This window comes from Podarcis gaigeae (assembly GCF_964106915.1).
Source record: "Podarcis gaigeae genome assembly, chromosome: 1".
In the NCBI taxonomy this organism is placed as follows: Eukaryota; Metazoa; Chordata; class Lepidosauria; order Squamata; family Lacertidae; genus Podarcis; species Podarcis gaigeae.
In genome coordinates, this window is record NC_139678.1 from 33,809,147 (window position 1) to 33,830,677 (window position 21,531).

Genomic DNA, 21,531 nt, shown 5'->3' on the forward strand with positions numbered 1-21,531 from the left:
AGCGGGAGGCCCCATTAGATAAAGTGGTGCTTCAGGTTAAGAACAGTTTCAGGTTAAGAACGGACCTCCAGAACAAATTAAGTACTTAACCCGAGGTACCACTGTACAGACTGCCACATAATGTATCTGTTTTTCTCCTTTGTGTAGCAAAGTATTAGGTAGTCTTTAATCACTCTGCTGCTGTTAGCAATAGGTGTATTCCATTCAAAGTTAAAAGTGTAGTGCTGAACTCTCCTAATGACACTCAAATAGATGACGTTTTAGTGCGTTCATGCCATGTACATTTGGCATATATGTTTCCACACACACACACACACACACACACACACACAAAACAGTTGGACGTAATATACAAAGTACTGTGCTACTATTGAGCTAGATTAATGCTGAGACTAAATTAAGAAAGGAAGGACAAAAACAGAGAGTAAGCAGATTCCTCTTCATGGTTAGCTGTAATTTAGAAATCCTTCTGTTGCAGCTGGTGGTCTCTCTACTTCTCTGTCTGTTGGACTGGATAATGGCATTGCCTTTAAAGACACTGTTGCAACCTGTTCACACTTCAGGATCTGAAAATGATAAAATGGAAAAATCTGTTCTCAATTGCATATATAAGGTACCTGCTGTTGCTCCCCCCACTTCCCCTGCTTTGATTTATGGTGCGGGTGTGTTATTTTTTATTTAATCTTTAAAGTTTTTACTAACAAGGTGAGAAGACTAAAAGGGTTGGAAGAAACAAGCAAAACAGATTAACAATACAAAACAGATATGCAGCTTCAGAAGGCTGTCACAGAAAAAGACAATCTTTCTAAGTACCAAGCTCCTAAGCCGTGAAGGGCATAGAATATGAAAAATAGCACTTCAGATAACCAGTAAAAGTTCCCTCAGTGGTCATAATCTGATGACCATGCCTTATGTAACTGCATATGGCAGCCTTGTTCCTCTCTTCATAATCTGAACTGGGAAACTATGGTTAATGGCTTCCTAACAAACCATGGTTTATCGTTGACTTCATATCCTTGTTTGTTTAGAAGCTGTTGAATATAGTATCCCACTTTGGATTTAATGGGAGATGGTAGTTAACTTCCTGGCTTGTTCACTTACTTGCACAAAGGGAGGAGAGAACTGGCTGCATGTGGGGTTCATATCTCTGTTTATGAAGAGCATTTTGAAAATCTAAACACATGCAATTGGGGTAGAATAATTGTCAGTACCTATAGTACATATCACAATAGTGAAATGTCTGTCTAAAGTGTGTATTTTAAATTACATCTAATGTAAAACAGAAATTTGGAGCATTTAAAAACCAACTAATTAACTAACTAACTACTGTGTTTATTTTTATTTCTTTTGTTTGTTTGCTTTCTTGATACTTTTATGTTAAACTTCATTTTTATTCTTAGGTCCTTCATGGGTGCGTTTATGGATCTCAGTGCTTTAGCAACCCCAAATATTTTCCTGTGAGCCTATCTGATTTGGCATCTTCTGATTATGATCCTTTTATGCATTTGGAAAGTCTGAAGGAGCCAGAGCCATTACATTCTCCAGATTCAGAGCGGTCATCAAAACTCCAACCAGTCACAGAAGGTCTGTTTGCCTTGATGAACACCTCCCTTTGACCAAATAATGTAGATTTCCGATACTGAAGTCTCTAAAGTGTGGATTTTATATTACATCTAATGCCATTATGATCTCCAGATAGTGCTAAATCAATATGGAATAAATCAGTGTAATTTTGAGCAATTGCAACTCTGTTTACTAAAATACGTACATAAAAAATCCATTTAATATGGGTCCTTTTGCCCTCTGTGCAACATTGCAAACAACTAGCATTATGTATAATTTTTTGGTTTTAGAGGAATTATCTTAATCTTTTCCAAACAACCAGATACAGAATAGTTGAGTTCCGATAAAAGCAATTTAATATAAAGTTGACATTTTGTTTTATATTCGTAAAGAAATGTTTTTGTGAAGCTTCATTGTTTCCTGAAGAGCTTTCCATGTTGGGAGTATTTTATTTTTTTCTCAGTAAATGCACCACCTTGAAATAAAGGTTGCAAGAAGTTTTAAGCTGATTTTTTTTCTTTTAGCAAATATCAAATGGTCCTGGTGGACGGAAATTTGGAAAAGATAGGCTTTAATACTGATACCAAATATTCTGTGTAGTGTCATTCTCCTCCTGTATTAAGCTGTTCCCTTTAGGCTTCCTTAGTGGCATTAAGGACTAGATAAATGCAGAACCTTTTTGTAGCAGCTGTGTGCTAACAGCAGGTGATTTTGTGGTCTGTAGTGACTCCGTGCTGTTTTTTTTATGTGGAGAAAATGGCTAATCATTGTGCCCTTGTCTAAGGCATGCTTCATCATCTTCAAGTACTTTTTTGGCCAAAGAATTCTGAACACAGAGCTGTCCTCTAATAAGCTCAGTATTGGATTGAACAAATCTGATTTGAGAACTATTGGCAGGAGGAGCGGTAATTATTAAATTTACTGAAGAATGAAGCAAGGTACTGTAGTTGGCTTTTTGTCAAATGGCTGTGGTCTTATTAGCAAAGAGTAATCATCTGCAGGGTCAGAATGAAAGAAACATCGAAGGATTCATTCTGCCCTAATTACAGTTTCACCTATACATATTATGCAAAGCTAATATTTAAAGTATTTACCAAAATTAACTTCCCCTACATGTTCCATTGCAAGTGTAGAGAATTGCAGTAGCTTTTTGTGCCTTTCTGCTTTTGTATACTATAATAATGTGTAATTATGGGTTTGCAGCAAATGCTGTGTGATTTGTTTAATCTGGCAATTTGAAAAGACAACCTTGAATAGCTCCCCCCTCCCACTCTTTAAATGAATGTCTCATGCACAAAACCTTAGCATTGCTATCCTTCATTTGTACATTTCCCCACAGGACTAATGCTTCTGGTTTCTTGTTAAAGCCCTAAATTTATGTATGTGGTGTTGTTTTATATAAGTTAGTAACCTAACTTTTTCCATTTAGAATAATTTCCAAGAAAGTTGGGTCAGATTAATGAGCTACTGTTCCGTGGATTTTAGTGCTGGTTTAGCAGTATTAAATACTAAGGATAGTATCCAACATTACTCATGCTCAGAGTGTACCCATTGAAATCAATGGACTTCTTACACAAGTCCATTGATTTCAGTAAGTCTCGTCTGAGTATGTCTGATATCAGGTATCACCTAAGTATTTTTCACTATTCCCCAGCAATCTGTAGTTCCTGGAACTCTTAAGAGCGATTGAGAAAAGAAAGCTTTTTTTAAGTACTCAGGGGTAAAATCATGTCAGAAAGCAAGACCCAACCCTAGATGTTGGGAGGCTCACAATGGAGCCCTGGCTCTTTGTATTTCCCTCTTTCTGGTCAGCCCTTCTCCACCCCCCATGACTGACCATTTTACTGGGTCCATCAGGGCATCAATTGTTGCAATTGCTGGACAACAGAAATGTATGATCGTAAAACACATCCTGTATATGTGGCAATAGTGGCTAGGTGCAGGGCTTTGAACCATTTCAACACCCCAGATGTCCAATATATGTCTTGTTGACTCTATGATAGCCCAGTCCCAAGACATCCAATTGATGCAAGCCCACTGGGTTTTCCAACATTCAATAATATGAAGAATACTTCATGAAAGAGAGAGATCCAGTCTCATTTCTCTTTTCAATATAGCACATCCTTGCCTGTAAGAGACTGAGCTTTGGGTAGGGATTTCAGGCATATGGAAAGGTAGTTTGGTGCATTTCCAATAAACTGAGGTGCATTATAGGATACTAAAGCTGAAGAATCCAGGACAGTGGGCACCCTAGTTTGGATTTGTCATCACCTCCCTGTGTCTGTCTACTTTCCTTGATGCTTGGATGCTTGTATCTGTTTTATCTTATGCAGAAGTGTTTCAGGATAAAAGCTCTTGTAATGCAGAGTGCTTTGAGAGGCACTACTCTGAAATTTCAGCTACCCTGTTTTTCTACAAAACAGGCAAGTGGACATGGTGACAAATAGAAGGAAGAGCTTTAGTAGGTGTACTAAGTGAAGCATACTGTTGCTTCTTCCAGATGAGTATGCCTTGAAACCCAAGAATAACTGTTAAGAACTCATTGAAACCCCGTAACAAGTATATTGAATCCCATGGTGCGATAGACATGTGAAACTCTAGGAGTTAATATCAGCGAAAAGGATGGAACAGCAGCAGCAGAGCTGGTCCCACCATGAAACGTGCTGCCTCAAGCAGTAAATTTCAGCCACACTTGAAAGGATAGCAGATTGTCAGCTACTAAACTGGCAAATGCATTTCATTTGAATTGTCCTCCAGCTTCAGAGATGCACAAGCCTTCTTTAACAGAAAGGCTTGTGCACATCTGCTTTTGAGCCCTTGCTACCTTTTAACTACATGAGTAAGAACATAAGTACTTTACATCTACCTGTCATTCTACCTGATAGTAAATCAAATCATACTACTCATGATACATGTAGGGCAGAAGATTCATTAAGCAGTTTGAGTCTGCTGGTGGTTGATGGCAAAAATGTAACAGATGTCTACTCAGAAGGGGCACAGCAATCCATACCCCTGATTCACAATATTGGTGTGGGTTAGATAAGGTGGAGGTATCGGTCCACCCAACCCTGTCCAGATCTGCCAGCCTCCGTTGGAGGGTGCGGGGGACTTCACTGCTATTGAGGAAACCCCACCTGTGCAGAGTGCTCCAGTGCACCCAAATAAACAGCAAGCAGAAGCCACTTTGGCGGGGTGGGGCTGCAGCACCGGATCCTCTGCTCATTGTGCTGCTGTCATTCTTTCTGGACAGCACAAATAGATGCAGGGAGCTGCTCCATTAAGTCTCTAAACTGGATGGGCCAAGTAAATGGGTATAGAGCTGAATTCTAAGTGTAGGGTTATGCTGTTTTTACCCTCCTGTTTTCTTTTACTGGGTGCCTTTCAGTATTTCTTTCTGGAATTGTCGTCGTGTTTCTGCTATATATGTTGTGATTGTCTTTTTTGAGTGTGATGTTATTTTTAATGTTACATAAAATGTAATATTTTGTAACTTTAAATTATAAAACTGAGGAAGACTCCTGACACCTTTATTTTCATCATATATTAATGGGTTTTAAGCACTTTTAAGTTATAGAAACTTATTATAACTGATGCCAGTCATACATAGGAGTAAATGGTATGAGTAGCACTATGCCAGTGCAGATGTGGTAAGAAGACTGAGTGAGCAATGAAGCACTGGGGGGGGAAGAGGGTTGGGTGACAGAGCTATCTCTCAGAGTCAACCAGAGTCTCGGAGATAGTTACTCCCTGGTTTTTAACATGTAGCTCTTAACAGTGTTGTCTCTCTCTGAGCTGCATCCTTTTATTATAATCAGTGGGTGACATCTGAAGAACAGAGATTTTCAGGAACCACCCCAAGTACATTGTTTCCATTGATTGAAACCAGTGTTGAAAATGGAAAAGAAAAGAATCATAGAATTGGCTTGACAGTTGTGCCTTTCTATCATCCAAAGGAGGTTTTGGTCTTACCACCTTATAATAGGTTGACCTCAGGATATATATAGACAGAGAGGAGTCTCATAAGGAAGGAATTGCCTGGTTGTTTTTTATGAATACAACCACTTAATCAAATTCTGAATAACATTGTATACTCAATTGAAAAGTAAAAATCAGATGGACTCATGAAGCTGTCATGCATTGACAATATGTACAAACTACACAAATAAAGCAAGAAACCTTGTTGCAATTTGCCACTGATAGTTTTTGGAAATTATCATTGGAGAAAATCAACAAGAGGTCTGCTATTAGAATTTACATAAAAATGAAAGTATGGGCAGCGCTTTTCAAGGCACCATGCATTTGGATTCAAGGGTTCAAAAAGCTGTTTGTGAAACCTAGAAATGTACCATTAGTATAATCTCTGTGTTACAGTTAATTATTAAATTCAAATAACTTACATCGGGGTAGGCAACATGGAGCGCTCCAGCTGTTTTTTACTACAACTCCCATCAACCACAGCCAGGGATGGTGGGAGTTGTAGTCCATAGATTCTGGAGAGCATCCAAAAAGAGGGAGTTGCTTGGCATAACCTTATCTGAATCCATAGGAGCACATGCTAAGCAGCTGAATATATGCATGCAGTGCTCCTTCAGCAATATTAAAATCCTGAAAATCAGCTGTTTGTCAGGGACAAGAGCTGAATCCAGATCCCACTCCTCCTCCTGAACTCTCTGCACAAAGCCTCAGCTGTTTTATTTGTGTGCAGAATATTTTCGGGAGGATTCCCCAACTCTCTGGAAGCGATTTGTAGGCATGCTGGGGGCTACCGTAAGGAAAAGAAGCATCATTCTTTGGTACAGCTCCAGCTGAGAGCCTCCTTCCCTCTAGCTAACAACTATCATTACTGAGGCCATCAGAGGGAAAGGAAGAAGCAGCCCCTCTGTTGTTCTTAGATAATTCTCTGTGGCCTCTTGGATTACTGTGTGTCCTCTAGAAGGGAAGGGCTCTGGATAACAGAAAGTGAGTTAGTCTAAATAGTGGCTAAGAAAGTGCTGTTGAAATTCCAGAATCTTTCCATCCATTAGAATAAAGTTACATAGACTGAGAAATCAGAACATTCCTGGAAGGAGATGGAGCCAGGGTGGGGTGACCTAGGCGCCAAAAACAATATTAGTATGTAGACATGGCAGAATGATTTGCAGGTAGATGGGTAAAAGGATGATCACTGGGGGTCTTTACTAGAAGCATTGCCTGGTGGGTTGTTCTGTAAATTATATGGAAGCATAATGTTCCTGCTTTTGTGTATAAAATGAATTATCCTGCTATGTATAGGAAACTAATTCTCTTTTCTCTATCTCTTTGGGAGGGCTTTGCCCTGAAGGGCAACATATAAAGTCATTAAACAATAAAATAATAGAATTTGGTCGCTGTATAAATAATATTGTTTTCATCACATAAGCAGTTTAATAGTCATTTATATGCATTTCTTACGGTGCTCTAAATAGGCTTTGTATGGAAGCTTTGCAAAATGGTCTGGTGCCATTAAAAGTAGGGGGTCTTCTGAAAGTGGATTGTACCAGCAGAGTGATACCCTGAATTCTAGAGGGGTAGCTCTGTGTTAGAGCGTTGCAGGAAAACATGTCTTGTGGCACCTTAAAAATCGCCCAATTTATTATGGCATAAGACTCCATGGGAAAGAGTCCACTTCATCAGACGCTTGAAATGTTATACTGAGTTGCTGGGGGTACAAGTCTGGGAACAGTAAAAGCAAAAGCAGGCATCAGGGCAGCACTGCAAGGCCTGCACTTACTAGTGCAAGGCAGGCATGCCAATCAAGCCTATCAGATTCACCTGCACTGCCTCAACTTCACTGCCACCCTGCCCCACCCCTCACTGTCCTGGTATGTGGCAGTGGTGGTGCTGCCAGGAGGCTCCTGCCTTACCACACCACCCATTCCTGAGCCAGAAGGAAAGGCAATGTAGAGAGAACAGACGGTGATAATTACGCTATTAACCGTGACCATTCATAAAGTTGTGTTTTCATAACACAAACATCCTGGCAATTGAAATTGGCTCGGGTGAGAGACCAGCTGCCATTTGGCGCTTCATTTCCTTGAACTGTTTCTATTCCAAGCGACCATTATAAGAACAGCTAGGTAACTTTAAGAATTGGAGCATGAATTTTCTCTTTCTCCATTCCATTCTCTTTTTGTGTTGTGCATTTTCACTTGAGCAGGGACTGAGTATGGTATTTAGTAAAGTTTAGGCACTTCTGAAATGATAAATAATAACAGCATCATTGACATAACACTGCCTGTTTTGCATTTATTGTTTGGCACAGAAATCCTAGGACTGGATTGTCGAAGTGCTTCTTTTCTTCTTTGTTCCTGTTGCTTGAGAGTGCACATGATCCCTAGGGGAATGTGTTCTTCACTGTGACTGTTCTCTGGTTTCACGCAGGTCACCTCAGAACTCCTCAGACTTAAATGTTTCCTTTTGTGCCTAACGAGCATTTAAATTTTTTTTTATCTATATAACTTAATCTATCACCCTTTGTTTTGCAGTAAAATCTCACATGCAACAAGGACTGATCTCTGTGGCAGCTCGCACTGTGATCACTCATTTGGTAAACCATTTAGGCCATTATCCCATGAGTGGGGGACCTGCTATGCTCACGAGTCAAGTGTGTGAAAACAACGACAATCCTTACAGTGAAAGCCTTGAACTTTCTCCTGAGCTCTTTGAGAATCCCAATCTGCAGTTCTTTGTGTTAAACAGAACAACTTTAGTTTCCTGTATACAAATCCGAGCGGAAGAAAACATGCCTGGAGGCGGTTTGTCTGCTGGGCTTGCATCAGCTAATTCAAATGTTAGAATTATAGTGCGTGATCTCTCTGGCAAATATTCCTGGGATTCTGCAATTCTGTATGGACCTCCACCTCTTTGTGGTTTATCCGAACCAACTTCTTTTGTCCTCTCACTACCCCATCAAGAGAAGCCAGAAGATGTGTCAGAACCTACTGTGTATGTAGAAGAAGTATGCGTAAAGGATGGAATTGCACTCCAGGTAAAAAAAAGATGTAGAGAGACTGTACCAACATGGGACACTATTAGGGACGAAGAGGATGTCCTTGATGAGCTCTTGCAGTATATAGGAATCGCTAGCCCAGAGTGCTTGCAGAGGACAGGTGTATCGCTCAATGTTCCTGCTCTTCAACCTCTGTGTGTTTCAGAGAAGCAGGAACATGATGTAATTAATGCAATCCTTAAGCAACATACAGAAGAGAGAGATTTTGTTGAAAAGCACTTCAATGACTTAAATATGAAGGCTATGGAGCAGGATGAGCCAACTCCGCAGAAGCCCTCTTCGTCATTTTACTATTGCAGATTGCTTCTTAGTATTCTGGGAATGAATTCTTGGGATAAAAGGTAAAAAGATAACATTATTCACTGTTAAAGACTAGCTACTCTTTCGTTTGTACTGTTCAGAACTGAAGTTGACGTTGTAAGAGAAACGTGGTGGCTGCTGAAAAGAGCAGCAGCACATTTGTCCTCCTCAACTAATACTTCCCTGACCCACCAACTTTTCCCATGCAAATGAGCAAGGGTAGCCTAAATCAAAAACATGGCATGCTTTGTATTATCAGAGGTTACCTTGGGGCAGGGGCTGCTGGGCAGAGAAGGAGATACAGGACTGCTGTTTTTTGAAGTAGCCTCATATCTCCCTTAATGTCTTAAGAAAAAAAACAGGAATGCGTTGCAGGATGAGACCAAAGTCCTATCTATTCTGGCATCTTGTTTCACACAGTGGTCAACCGATCTGGGCATGAGGACCTTCTCCTGCTGTTGTTCTCCAGCAACTGCTGTCTCTGATTCCGGACGGAGCATAATAGCCATCATGCCTAGTAGCCACTGATAGCATTATCCTCCATTAATTTATTTAATCTCCTTTTAAAGGTATCTTAAGTTGTGACCATCACCACAGTTGTCGCATTAAAATTTAACTGTGTTTTGTCTTGTTAAAGGGCAGCTTATAATTGCTTTTAGTGTTATTAAATGTTCTGACAATGCTTAATTTAGTTAAGTGTTCTGATAAACTTGCAACAGACTGGCAGAAAATCATTTTCATCCCTCCCTATAGACAGCAGAGGAAGGAAGGTCATTTTGCTTTTTGTGTTGCACTGATTTCCCCCTCACAGAGTTTGGTTAGGATTTATATAGAGGACTTCCCTTCTTTGTTCTTAGTCTGAACTCCTATATGGCACCTTTAACACCTTTTATTCTTAGTCAAGACTGATCGTATTTCAAAGTTTGGGTCAGCAGTTTGTTTTTATGGACATTATTTTTAAGGAGGGGTTATGTGTAAGCTTCTAGGAGAATATGTAAAATGATGGCTTAAGAAAATTTAGCAGACTGTTCCTTGAAATATTATGCAGATATCACACAGCAGACAAACAAAAAACAGCCATTTCTTCTGTTTGATTTATAGTAATCTTGACTGTGAATCAAGAGCTAATAAATCAAACGTTTTAAAGCATTTTTTCCATTTACAATTATTTACTTCTACATAGGTTCCAAAATGAAAGGGTTTTAATACAGTTAGCAGATACTTAATTAACCCATCTATTATGGACAGTATTTCCCTGGGGGAAGCATCAGTATATGAACAAAAATCTAGAAATCTCAATTTAAAAACATACTGTTTTTTATGAGAGAGAGTGAGCTAAAAATTTCTACAGCAGATCCACTTCTTTCTTTTCCTTTTCCTTGACATGTTATTTTTGTCAAAGCAGACTATTCTCTTTTGTTGGCACTGTTCTTAGGAGTCCTCCGCTCACAGGTTTTATGAGCAGTGCCAGAAGTACAAATAGTAAGTGGAAGATAGCTATTTTACAGTAACATCATTAGGCTTTTAAAATTCTATAGCTAATCTGGGGGAACCTCTCGGCTTTGCTTACTCTGTTATATTGCAGCCTACAGTTCAGTGTTTTTTGTTGTGTTTTTTGGCTGGCATGGAAGTACCTTTTTATCACTAAGCGGTTATCGCCTGGCCTACTAAAGAGCAGGTTTTATGTGCACCAAAGGGAGTCCTGTTCAGCCCTCCAGATTAAATGGGAAGAAGGGGAATGAAGTGGGGATTATGTTCAAGTCACTAACAAGGATGCAGAAGACCACCTGGGATAAAAAAATAACTATATGTATATATTATTTTTAAAAGATCTATTCATCTTTGATATGGAAAATGTCTTACAAAAGGCAAGAAAACCGTAGGAGATTGCATGAATGGAATTGAAAATGCCTTGTGCTGTCCTATATCTGTCATTGCACAGGCAATGAAAACATTTGTTATATTTCCTTATCTAGGAGGAGCTTTCATCTTCTGAAAAAAAATGAAAAGCTGCTTCGAGAACTTAGAAATTTGGATTCAAGACAATGGCAAGTTACCCGCTATGAACCCTTTTTAATCTGTGTTAAATCATCTCATTGTTGAAAATGCTTTTGTAGCTAATGGTTTCTACTTCAGCATGTGTTTCAAGAAATGGTGTTTGTGATCAGGGTGCGAATTCTATCAATTTCCAGGATTTACTGTTAAATAATTGTCTTTAGGATTGAGGTGTCAATTCCTACACTGTAGTTAATTTTAATTCAGTTCAGTTTATTGGTGGTCTAAGCCATAAAGCTGTAAAAAGAGTTAAAAGTAGTTAATTTCTTAGCTGTGGAATAAAGTCATTTCTTAAGCCATCATTGCTTTAAAGGGAATGGAGCTGACTGCAGGTGAAGTATTCCAAGAAGCGAGGGAAGAACTATTTCCCTCAAGACTGAATAATTCCTTTGGAGGGCAGTTGCTCAAATTAAGGAGTACTGAAGGTTTTTATTTTATTTTAAGCGTCTACTTTTATTGAACAATTTACCAATAAACAAAACAGGTAACATTTCAGCATATTGCCTGCTCATATCTTCAATGATAATTACTATGCATGGGGAATTGCTACTGAAATCTGTGTGTTCATATCTGCCGACTATATTCATGGCCCTCCAGATGTTTTGAGACTACAATTCCCATCATTCCTGACCACTGGTCCTGCTAGCTAGGGATTGTGGGAGTTGTAGGCCAGAAACATCTGGAGGGCCGAGTTTGAGGAAGCCTGGGTAAGAGTAAGTTCAAGAGTTCTTAACTTTCTCAGCGTTTTCCTTACACCTCTGTTACCCCCTAATTTGTCCATTGCAACTGCATACGAACCATTATTCTGAGCCATGAACTTACCGGTAAGTCCTTATTTTTCCATGTATAAGACCTATTTTTAAAACCTAAAATTAAGTTGTTTAGCTTTCTTGGGGGGTGGGGGAGGTCTCTTCCGCCAATCGCTCACCCGCCTGCCTGCTACTGCCAATCGCTTGCCACTGCTGATCGCACACCTCGCTGCAGCCGCCAATTGTCTGCGCAATCGCCGCCACCAACAGCCCACTTGCCACAGCCGCCAGTCACCTGCCCGCCTCACCACAGCTGCCAATCGCCTGCCCATTTGCCACAGCCAATCATCAGCAGGCCTTGCCGCAGCCACCAATCACCCGTCCAATTGCTGCTTCTGATCTCCTGCTTGCTGCTGCCCCCTCTGCATTCACTATCCATGAATAAGACGACACCCAATTTTTGCCTTTTTTGTTGTTGTTGCAAAAAGCATCTTCTTATACATGGAAAAATACGGTACATTTAACATGAGTGTTCAGCTTTATGAACTTGGCAAAAAAAATTGAAAGGGGGCATGCATCCAGGGGGAAAGACTTTAATAGTCCCACCCACCATTGAATCCAGTGTGTTTTGACTATACACAATTTTGGCATTAGGTGCAATCCCTGGAATGTAAGCACATCATAAGTTACAGGCTTGCTGTGTATAGGCAGGCATTTAAAGGAAACCAATCTAATAAGCATACCTTCAATGAAAAAAGGAAGTGATAAGTGTAAAAATGTTAGAAGAAAAAGCATTTAAGACATACTAGCACTGCTTTTTTCGCAGTTAGCGCCCCTTTTCTGTTTGCATATCTCATTCTTTAGTGACTTCAGAGTACATTCTTATGTAATTGCAGTCCTATGTCTTACAGCCGAGAGACTCACAAAATCGCAGTATTTTATGTTGCTGAGGGACAAGAGGACAAACACTCCATCCTTACTAATACTGGAGGAAGCCAAGCCTATGAGGATTTTGTAGCAGGCCTTGGTTGGGAGGTACCTTTTTATTGTTCTTTGTAGTAATTCAGGTTGACTGTATGTTACCATTATAATAGTAGCTACTGAGGAATTCATCCAAAGACTGGTGAGAAAGAACTCTTGTGTCCTGCAGGCTAGAACATTTGCCCAGGAGTTGATATTCTGCCTGGTTCACAAGTTGTTTATAGAGCTTTCAGGAGAATGGAAAGTCGAGGATACCAGCCAGCTGCCTGAAGTGGGATTTTCACCCCCTCTCCATCAGGACTCTCAAAGTGATATAAAAGGAAGAATTCATAGTCTTCCCTAGGTCACTTTTCCCTTAAAATTCTTGTTTGGGTGGTGGGATATGAGAAATTGGGGATAGGAGGAAGTTGGTTTCATAAACATTCTAACAATCTCTCAGAAATATGCTGTACCTTCCAGCAATTATGTCTGTGAAATCTGCCAGTTCATGTCCAGTGGTAGGAAGATAGTATCTGATTGGCTTACTAGTCCTGAGTGTTCAGAATCTAGGACCAAAATATCATATAATTATAGGAGAAAATCGGCTCCGTCTTACTGCACAAATGCTGCAATTCATATATCTTACCATTATCCCTAGATAGGGTAACAAGAGGATAGCTGAAGGGTAGCTATCCTCCAGCTGGGATCTCTGGTGCCTAGAAGTGCTAGTGCAACCTGAGGTGGCACACTGCATGCCATGAATGAAAGTACAAGCAGGGCAACAGCCAGAGAGTTGAAAGCAGCCATTAGAACCTAATTGTGTGTATGTTGATGTGGCGATGGAAATAACTGCAGAGGAGATTAGACCAGAGCAAAGTCCTCTTCAGTAGTCTAGGGCAGTGTTTCCCAACCTTGGGTCTCCAGCTGTTTTTGGACTACAACTCCCATCATACTTAGCGAGCAAGACCAGTGGTCAGGGATGATGGGAAGTGTAGTCCAAAAACAGCTAGAGACCTAAGGTTGGGAAACACTGCTCTAGGGTTACAGTGTCTCCACACACCCCCACCTGATGTTTCCATCAAGTTCCTCAAAGCTTAATAGTTTTAATCATCCAAGTTCTCAGATAGTTAAACTGAAACCTTATTTACTGGCCAAATGAATCCTGGAAGCACTAGATACAGGGTGATGGTGTATTTGAAGGTTTGCCAGAATTATACAGACTCTGTAATCAAGAGCATGGCTAGGAACATGCCTTAGGATAGAGAAAAAGAGTAAACAAATCAATGAGGCAAAAACCCAGTGCAATGGCCACACAAGAGCTGCCTGAGTGTCCAAGAAGTGTCCCCTGCTCTTTGTGGCAAACCACATCTGCATCTCACACAGATCCCATCTACACAGGTTGAAACACAATGTGTATCTGCGCCATATAGTAATCTACATTTAAGTGTTTGGGCCTGACCAAGAGTGCTGTGTCAGCTCATGCTGGGGAAAATCAAGGCCCCTTACCCAGGCATGCAATTTGCATTTGGTGCCTTGCAAAGAGTCCACCAACAGAACCATAAAAATTACATGGCAAGTCTTCAACTAGTAGCATACCTGCTGAACAAATATTGGGTTCAATACTAGTCAATGGCTCCCAAGGATTTCTTCTTCCCATCTCTTCTTTTTCCGTGCATATGTTCAGTATTAAAAGAAAATAAATTCTTTTTCCTTTGGAATGAGCTGACGGCATGCCCTGTTGTGGGCACATGGAGGTGACCCTTTCATTGTCTCTTAGGTCTTGTCTTCTCGGCAAATGGCCTCATGCCATCTATTTTCTGTCCCCATACATGTGTTAATGGTGCAAATAGGAATAATCATTTGGCACCATAGAATTCACATTTAAAACATGCCATAGAAATGATTCTGATAGTGTTTCCACAATTTTCCCATCCTCCTTCCTAAAACCTCTTTCCTCTAGGCTCTGAAACTGAAAGTACCAATGTGTCAAGTATGTTGGGGTGCTCTCATGCTTGTATAGAGTTGGTTGGCTTTCTATTTATTTCTGGTTACCATAATTTTCGCTCCATAACACGCAGTTTTTTTCTCCTAGAAAGTAAGGGGAAATGTCTGTGCGTGTTATGGAGCGAATGCCTACGGATGGCGGGGGAATCTGCTGCAGTCGTGAGCAGTCCGTGGCTCGCTTTGAAACAGCAAAGCGGGTGTAAGTGGCTCCTGTCAGTGAACCTAGCTGGGGAGGAGGGAGAGAAGCAGAGCGGGAGAGGAGAGGAGCCGCTTACACGAGTGTAAGCGGCTCCTGTCTGGTTGGTTGCTTTAAAACAACCCCGTGCTCTATGTCCCTCTCTCCTCCCCACTGAGCTCGCTAAGTAGCAGCAAAGCTTTTCAGCCATCCGAGCTGGGGAGGAGGGAGAGAACTGGGGAGGAGGGAGAGAAGCAGAGCGGGGTTGGCTGCTTTAAAACAACCCCGTGCTCTCTGTCCCTGCCTGCAGTTTTTTGCTGTCCGATTTTGGATTAGCCACTGTAGGGTGTGTGGGGGTGTGTGTGCTTGAGCTATCGTTCTCCTCCTCCTGCTTCCCGTTCACTCTCCCAGTGCCCCTGCGCTCTCCCAGCGCCCCTGCAACTTTAGGATTGATACTCTGTGTGGGGGGGTCGTTCTCCTTCTCTTGCTTCCCGTTCACTCCCCCCGCGCCCCTGCGACTTCCAGCACCCCTGCGACTTTAGGATTGATACTTTGTGTGTCTGTGTGTGTATGTGAGGCATTGTTCTCATTCTCTTGCTTCCCGTTCACTCCCCCAATGCCCCGGCGACTTTAGGGCGACTTTAGCATGGATCCACATGGATCCTCAGGATTTTTGCATTGGGCTACCCCAAACTCACCGTCAGATCACATGTCTGTGGCCATAGCATGAACCACAAAAATCAAACATCCACTGTTTCGTTTAGAATATTTTTTCTTGTTTTCCTCCTCTAAAAACTACGTGTGTGTTATGGTCAGGTGCGTGTTATAGAGCGAAAAATACGGTAATTAGGATCCTTTGGTACTTCAACGCAGTAAAGTGGTAACAATGGATCAGTTCACACATGAGTGCTTTATATGCTTTTCTGAGAGGCATGTGTGGGACTTGATATTAAGTGTTTTCTAATGTGGTGATGATTTCTGTGCTTTTTAGGTGAACCTCACAAACCATTGTGGTTTTATGGGAGGGTTGCAAAAAAACAAAAGCACTGGACTGACCACTCCATATTTTGCTACCTCTACTGTGGAAGTAATGTTTCATGTATCAACTAGAATGCCTTCTGATTCAGATGACTCCTTAACAAAAAAGGTAGGTGTTTTGAAATTACCTTATCCTTTAGGTTGATAATAAGGCCAGGGAATAAAGAACAAATAATTTATTCAAGGGTTCGAGATCTTATTGCAGCTTTTGGCTGTTCATACCTGTTGACAAATCAAGTCTGCCACGTTTCATCACAGTCAATACAGTATCTTGGTGCTTCTAGATAAGAAGTATACTAGTCTGATATAAATTTAAAGGATGCTTCCTATCATAAAGGAGCTTTGGTACAAAGATCCAACATGTTTCAGCTGATCCTTTCAATAAGAGAGGGCCCTGTAGTGCATTGTAGCACTCAGCAGTGTACACACTTCCACATATATTGGAAGACGAAAGAAGGAGGTATGAATATTGTTGCCCGCCCTATTTGCCAGCACAATGACTTACAGAGTTCTAAATCACATGGGTGAGTCTACACATCTGCAGAGCAGGCTTCCTGCTTCAGATCCCAGCCCCAGTATATGGAGGGTGGCAGTGCTGAATGATGGCAATGCGAAGGAGTGGGAGTGTCCTGCAAGCACAGCCCCACTCCTCAATTCATGAGATTCTAGGATAGGGCTACAGTTAAGTTCAACCATCTCAGTGATCTTCTGGGGCCCGTCTAAAGATCTCGCTCAGCTATTTGTTCTAGTGAATATGTACAAAAGGACAAGGTTGGGTCTTAATCAACTCAGACTTTATCATACACACAATTTTTATTCTGTAAACCACCATGTGATCCTCAGATGAAGGGTGGTATAAAAATGTACTAGACCTCCCTTCATCCGAGGATCAGTATAAAAACACAGAGATACATAGCATAATAACAAACAGAAATATTAACCTCCCCCCATTCTGAATTGAATTTTCATGAGGAATAATTGCAATCCCCTATATCGATCATGGATAGGATTGAGCAAGTTACTTATACCTTTCAGCTGAGGGAGTCATATGCTAAGTTGGTCAGTATTACCTGCTTGAAGCAACATATGTTTAAAGGTATGAAAGAGAACTGTTTCCAGACTATCCACCCATTTCTTTATCTACCTTCAATGTATCATAAAACTGGAAAATCCAGGGTATTTAGAAATTGATAGCCCACAGAGTAGCTAGAGGATGCACCCTTCATCCTTAACATCTAATATGTAATGTGAAACATTTAAATATATAGGTATGCAATAATTTAATGTGTTTGCAGCCAACCTCTATGATCAGCAAGTACCCGCTATTTTCAAACCTCCCTAAGAATAAACTGCTCTGCACCATTGGTATTTTTTTCCCATGTTCAAATTTAATAAATTCCACATTAGTGGTAATAAGTTGAGACCTTGAACATTTGCCCTATTACAAATGAACAATTGGCTATCATTAGACTGTGCCCCCTCTATTCTCTACATATATCTTCAGATGTGCTAATCCATTCAGCAGACACATTAATGAGCGCTGGTTGAAGTGTAATATTGGAGGAAGTGAGGCCAGTTGACCTCAGCGTGGAGTTTAATACTTGTAATTGAATTAGACCGTCAACAGTTAGTGTAGAGAGATAGCTATGCCTCTGGCTAGCTTCAATTATTGATGACTCTTCATTTTATGTTCATCCTGTAAATAATTTTCTGTATTATTATTTTTTAATAGACTTCGTTCTTTAAAAAATTTCTTTCGTATCTTGAAAACTTGTGCCACACTGCTAAATATTTTTTTTAACTGCTCAAGATGACCTTCTCCAAGCTAGGCAGCACTTCATAAAGTTGGCATTAAGATATGAAACACTAAACCATGGTTTAACCTTACACGAACAAGCCTCAGTGTGCTGTATGTTTGCACCATCTTCCTCTGGCATAGCCATTAGATGATTTTACATTTCTGGGTTTCAAAATGACCTCTGTTCAGCATGTCATCCAAACCCTAAGCTGTGGTTAACCTTCACTATGGTTAGTTGGAACAATGGCTTGCAATTGGCTTGTTTCAACTAATCATAGTTAAGTTTAACCACAGTTTGTCAAGGGTCAGTCTAACATTGAAGAGAAAACTTACAAACCCTTTCAAACAGTTGTGCCAGAGAAGGGGGAAACATACAAGCCTGAGGCTCACTGTGGCTCTTTTTTTATAATCCAAACCAGTCCTGTGCATCTTCTGTTGTGCAACACTTCGTGAATGGGCTACCATAAATGAAAGCAAGCTTTTAGTTTTGGACCCTTTTCCCCCATGTACTAGATGTTCATGTAGGTTATTTTCCACATTTTGGAGCTAAGTTGTAGACAGTGGCCTATGACGGTGTGTAGGTCACAGCTTCTACTTGTAGCTAGCAATTCTGAACCGGGGGAAACTTAATTCTTAATGAAATAAATGGGACTTAATCAAAGGCATATATTCTATTAATTTCAGTATAACATTGATTTCAGTGCACTGTAGCTTATGCTCTTAGATTTTTTTCTGCCTGCAAAATCAGTGCATATTTTTAATAAATAACATAGATATAGAAGCATTCTTGCTTCCATATTTGTTCTTTTGAAACATTTTCAATCAAACTTTTCCTTAAAATAGTAATAATAAAGTAGTATCTAGTGAGCTTCATCTTTCAATAAGGATAGAGTTGTCTTTCTCCCCTTTCCTCCATTTTTCTTTCATTCTGTGGAACAGCCATCACAGATCTAAAAGCACAGGCTGGGTTTTCGTATATCATCTCGTACATGATACTCTCCCGTGAAAATTATTGTGTCAAGGCTGAGCCATAAGTAGTGGTCTGAGATGAGCCATGAACCAGGAGAAAGGAATTCATAGTTAAATGTTGAAGCCAGAAGATAAGACTTGAAGAACAAGACAGGAACCAAAAACAACCAAAGAATACAGAAACCCATCAAATACATTGTTATTTATGCAAGGTTTAACTGGAGCAGGAAACTTATCTTTCCTGCTTTCTTGTCCATGAGGATCCAGTGGCCATACTGGGTGGGCAAACTAGTTCTGTAGTTCACTGCCCATGTAGACGCTCCAACCTGTGGTTTAGTGGCTCACCACACAAGGCAGCCAAAAAGGTCTATCCATCTCACTCGTATCAGCTCTAATTTAGGAGCATGGGTGTGTTTGCTGCCTAGCCATCCAAGCCCGTAATCTTTTCTATACACCGCGTCATCCACTCCAAATTCCTTATACAAGGTTATGAAAGCATAGCTTCATTTCTGAAGCTGGAGCCTTTTTTACTGCTCACACAGCTAAAGACAAGGAGCTAGCGAAGCTGCATAAGCAATATCTTGTTTCCAAGCTGCATGGATAAAACTTACTCAGGTACAGTCAAATGCTGACTCTTTAAGAGGACTCTGTGATTGAATGTACACTTCAGGTTTTAGAGACTCGATGGGGGTGAAAGAGTGAATTCTAGACAGCCTAGTTATCAGATTTGAATAACAGGGTACAAGTGAAGAAAGAATCATTCATGTAAAAAAATGCTTCCCTAGTTGCTGAATATTCACAATCAGTCTGTACACATCTGAAGTGGAGAATCAGGACCTCTGTTTCAAATCATGCACACTTGGGGTGGTACTCAACTAAGTTTTTTTAAGAGTAGACCCAGTGAAATCAATGAACCTTAGTCATGTTCATTGATTTTAATGGGCCTCTTACGAGTAAAACTTAAATGAATACCACCCTTGAGTATAAGCAATTTTATCTTTAGAAGTGATCTACATGCCATACATATCTGAGGTAGGAATGCTAAAGGGCTTGGGCCTTCTCTTTTTATTACTTTGAGCAATACACTCCCATTTTATATAACTAGCTGTTTTTTGGAAGTGACCCTTAATTTCAAAAGCCATTTGCTATGCCTCATGGACAGTTGCCATTTGAGACATTTAAGCATGAATCCCTCTTCTGTATGCCAGATTTGATGTGTTGGGTTCCTTGGATTCCTACTATTATGTGTGTGCATGTGTATGATTTTATTTTTCTGCTTTTGAAGATTTATCATAGATACAGTCCCAGTTCTTAGGAACACATGTGCTTTCAGAAAACTTTGTTTTCCTCTTTTTTCTTCCAGACTCCTTTTTCTCTCCCCTAACAAATCACCAGAGCACTTTTCAACCACCTATCCCTGGTATTAAAAGCAGTTTGGCAATTTAGCACGGGAAAGGCTTCCTGAAGTCAGAACTGGAATTACAAAAGCAAAACCCTTAGCTAGTTCATGGCCTTCAGGAAGTTGTAATGTCTTTTCTCATCCGTTCTTTAGATCAGTAGGTTCTACACATTACTGGTAATTCTGGCAAGAGTTCAAGGGTTAATGCAATAGATAAATAAAAGGAACTTTCTGTAAATTGAGCCCTGCATTATTTCAGTTGTCTTCTCTTTCCAAAACTAACTTATTTAATTTTTTTAAGTAAATACTTGAATTCTTCCTGCCAGTGTTCTTTGCTTTTACTATCGTTTATTACTTCAATTATACTTCGTATCACTTAGAACAATCTGCCATTTGGAAATCTCAGTATAGCCTGCAGCTTAGTATTAACTCTGGCTGGTATTGTAACATGTACAGCATATGACATTAATGTATCAAATTAGATTTGATCGTCCCTTCTGGTTATATTTATTTCACATTTCTTTTGTATTCAGTTAACATAAACTTATTAGGAAAGCTGACACATGGTGATGGCTATAAAGTAAGAATGTTTTAAAGTATTTCGATTTTTTAAAATGAAATTTCAGATATCTCTGCTTTTCCAATTTGTTGGTTTGTTCAGTGATGGAGTAGAAATTGTAACCCTGTGCTGTAGCAGAAGAAATAGTTAAACTAATCTTCATTGTTGTAGATTACCATTCTACCTACAGTAGTCACAGACACTGGACATTATGGTAGCAACCCTTCCTGCAGAAAGAACTATCAGTGGTGAAAAGAGAAATTATAAAAGAAAAGCAGTGGTGGCGGCAGAAGCAGCCCTTTTTTCTGGGAAGTTTGTCTTGTACTTGGTCAGGGCAAAGAGGCATTGGCTACAATCACAATTAGATAGTACCCAGGCACAGTCCAGAAGACAAATAAAACAGTCTTCCGCTAAACGCTGAGTATTTCAACATTTGAACATCTTGTGAGATGTTTGTGTTTTTGTTTCTTGTTGCTGATGTTGCTGTTAAGTGATGTTGTATTCAGTGGTTTACAGAATCAATAAAATTGCCACAGAATAAAAACAAAAATCTAGTGTGACAACAGCTACACAAAAACTTGTATATCATACAAGTCAGATTTAGACTAAATAGCTGCAGATCAAAACATCCATCAGCATCATATAAAAACAAACTGAAATAAAACCTGCTTTCTGAAAACTAGTAAGTAGGGCAACTGGTGAACCTCCTGGAGCAGAAAGTCCCACAACTGTTTCCTTCTTTTCCTCTTAAGTTTCTGGAGAAACTTGGGCCTGGGCTGATAAAGTTCCATTTGCTACCTTACATCTTGCCTTGGGCCCCAGGGTAAGGGGGCTTTTACCCTCACTGCAGTCCCAGTCCATATAGGGAACCTGTGCCTGCTATTTGCATGGGAAAATTCCAGTGGAAGGCTATTTTCTCTAATGCAAATAGCAGG

The 21,531-nt window shown here is 40.2% G+C and overlaps 1 protein-coding gene across 8 annotated transcripts in view; it reads left to right on the forward strand.

Annotated features, from left to right (window-relative positions):
- The window catches only part of RALGAPA1 (Ral GTPase activating protein catalytic subunit alpha 1), a 125,379-nt gene that overhangs the window by 75,993 nt on the left and 27,855 nt on the right, over positions 1–21,531 (forward strand). For all 8 annotated transcript variants that reach the window (XR_014564605.1, XM_083740088.1, XM_083740086.1 and 5 more), the window contains 6 exons: positions 479–613; positions 1,401–1,584; positions 8,067–8,931; positions 10,867–10,938; positions 12,606–12,729; positions 15,825–15,980. Coding sequence is in view for 7 of the 8 variants with exons in the window: in XM_083740088.1 (XP_083596214.1) it covers positions 479–613; positions 1,401–1,584; positions 8,067–8,931; positions 10,867–10,938; positions 12,606–12,729; positions 15,825–15,980 (1,536 nt within the window). In the remaining variant the exon portion in view is untranslated. The remainder of the gene's footprint in view (positions 1–478; positions 614–1,400; positions 1,585–8,066; positions 8,932–10,866; positions 10,939–12,605; positions 12,730–15,824; positions 15,981–21,531) is intronic.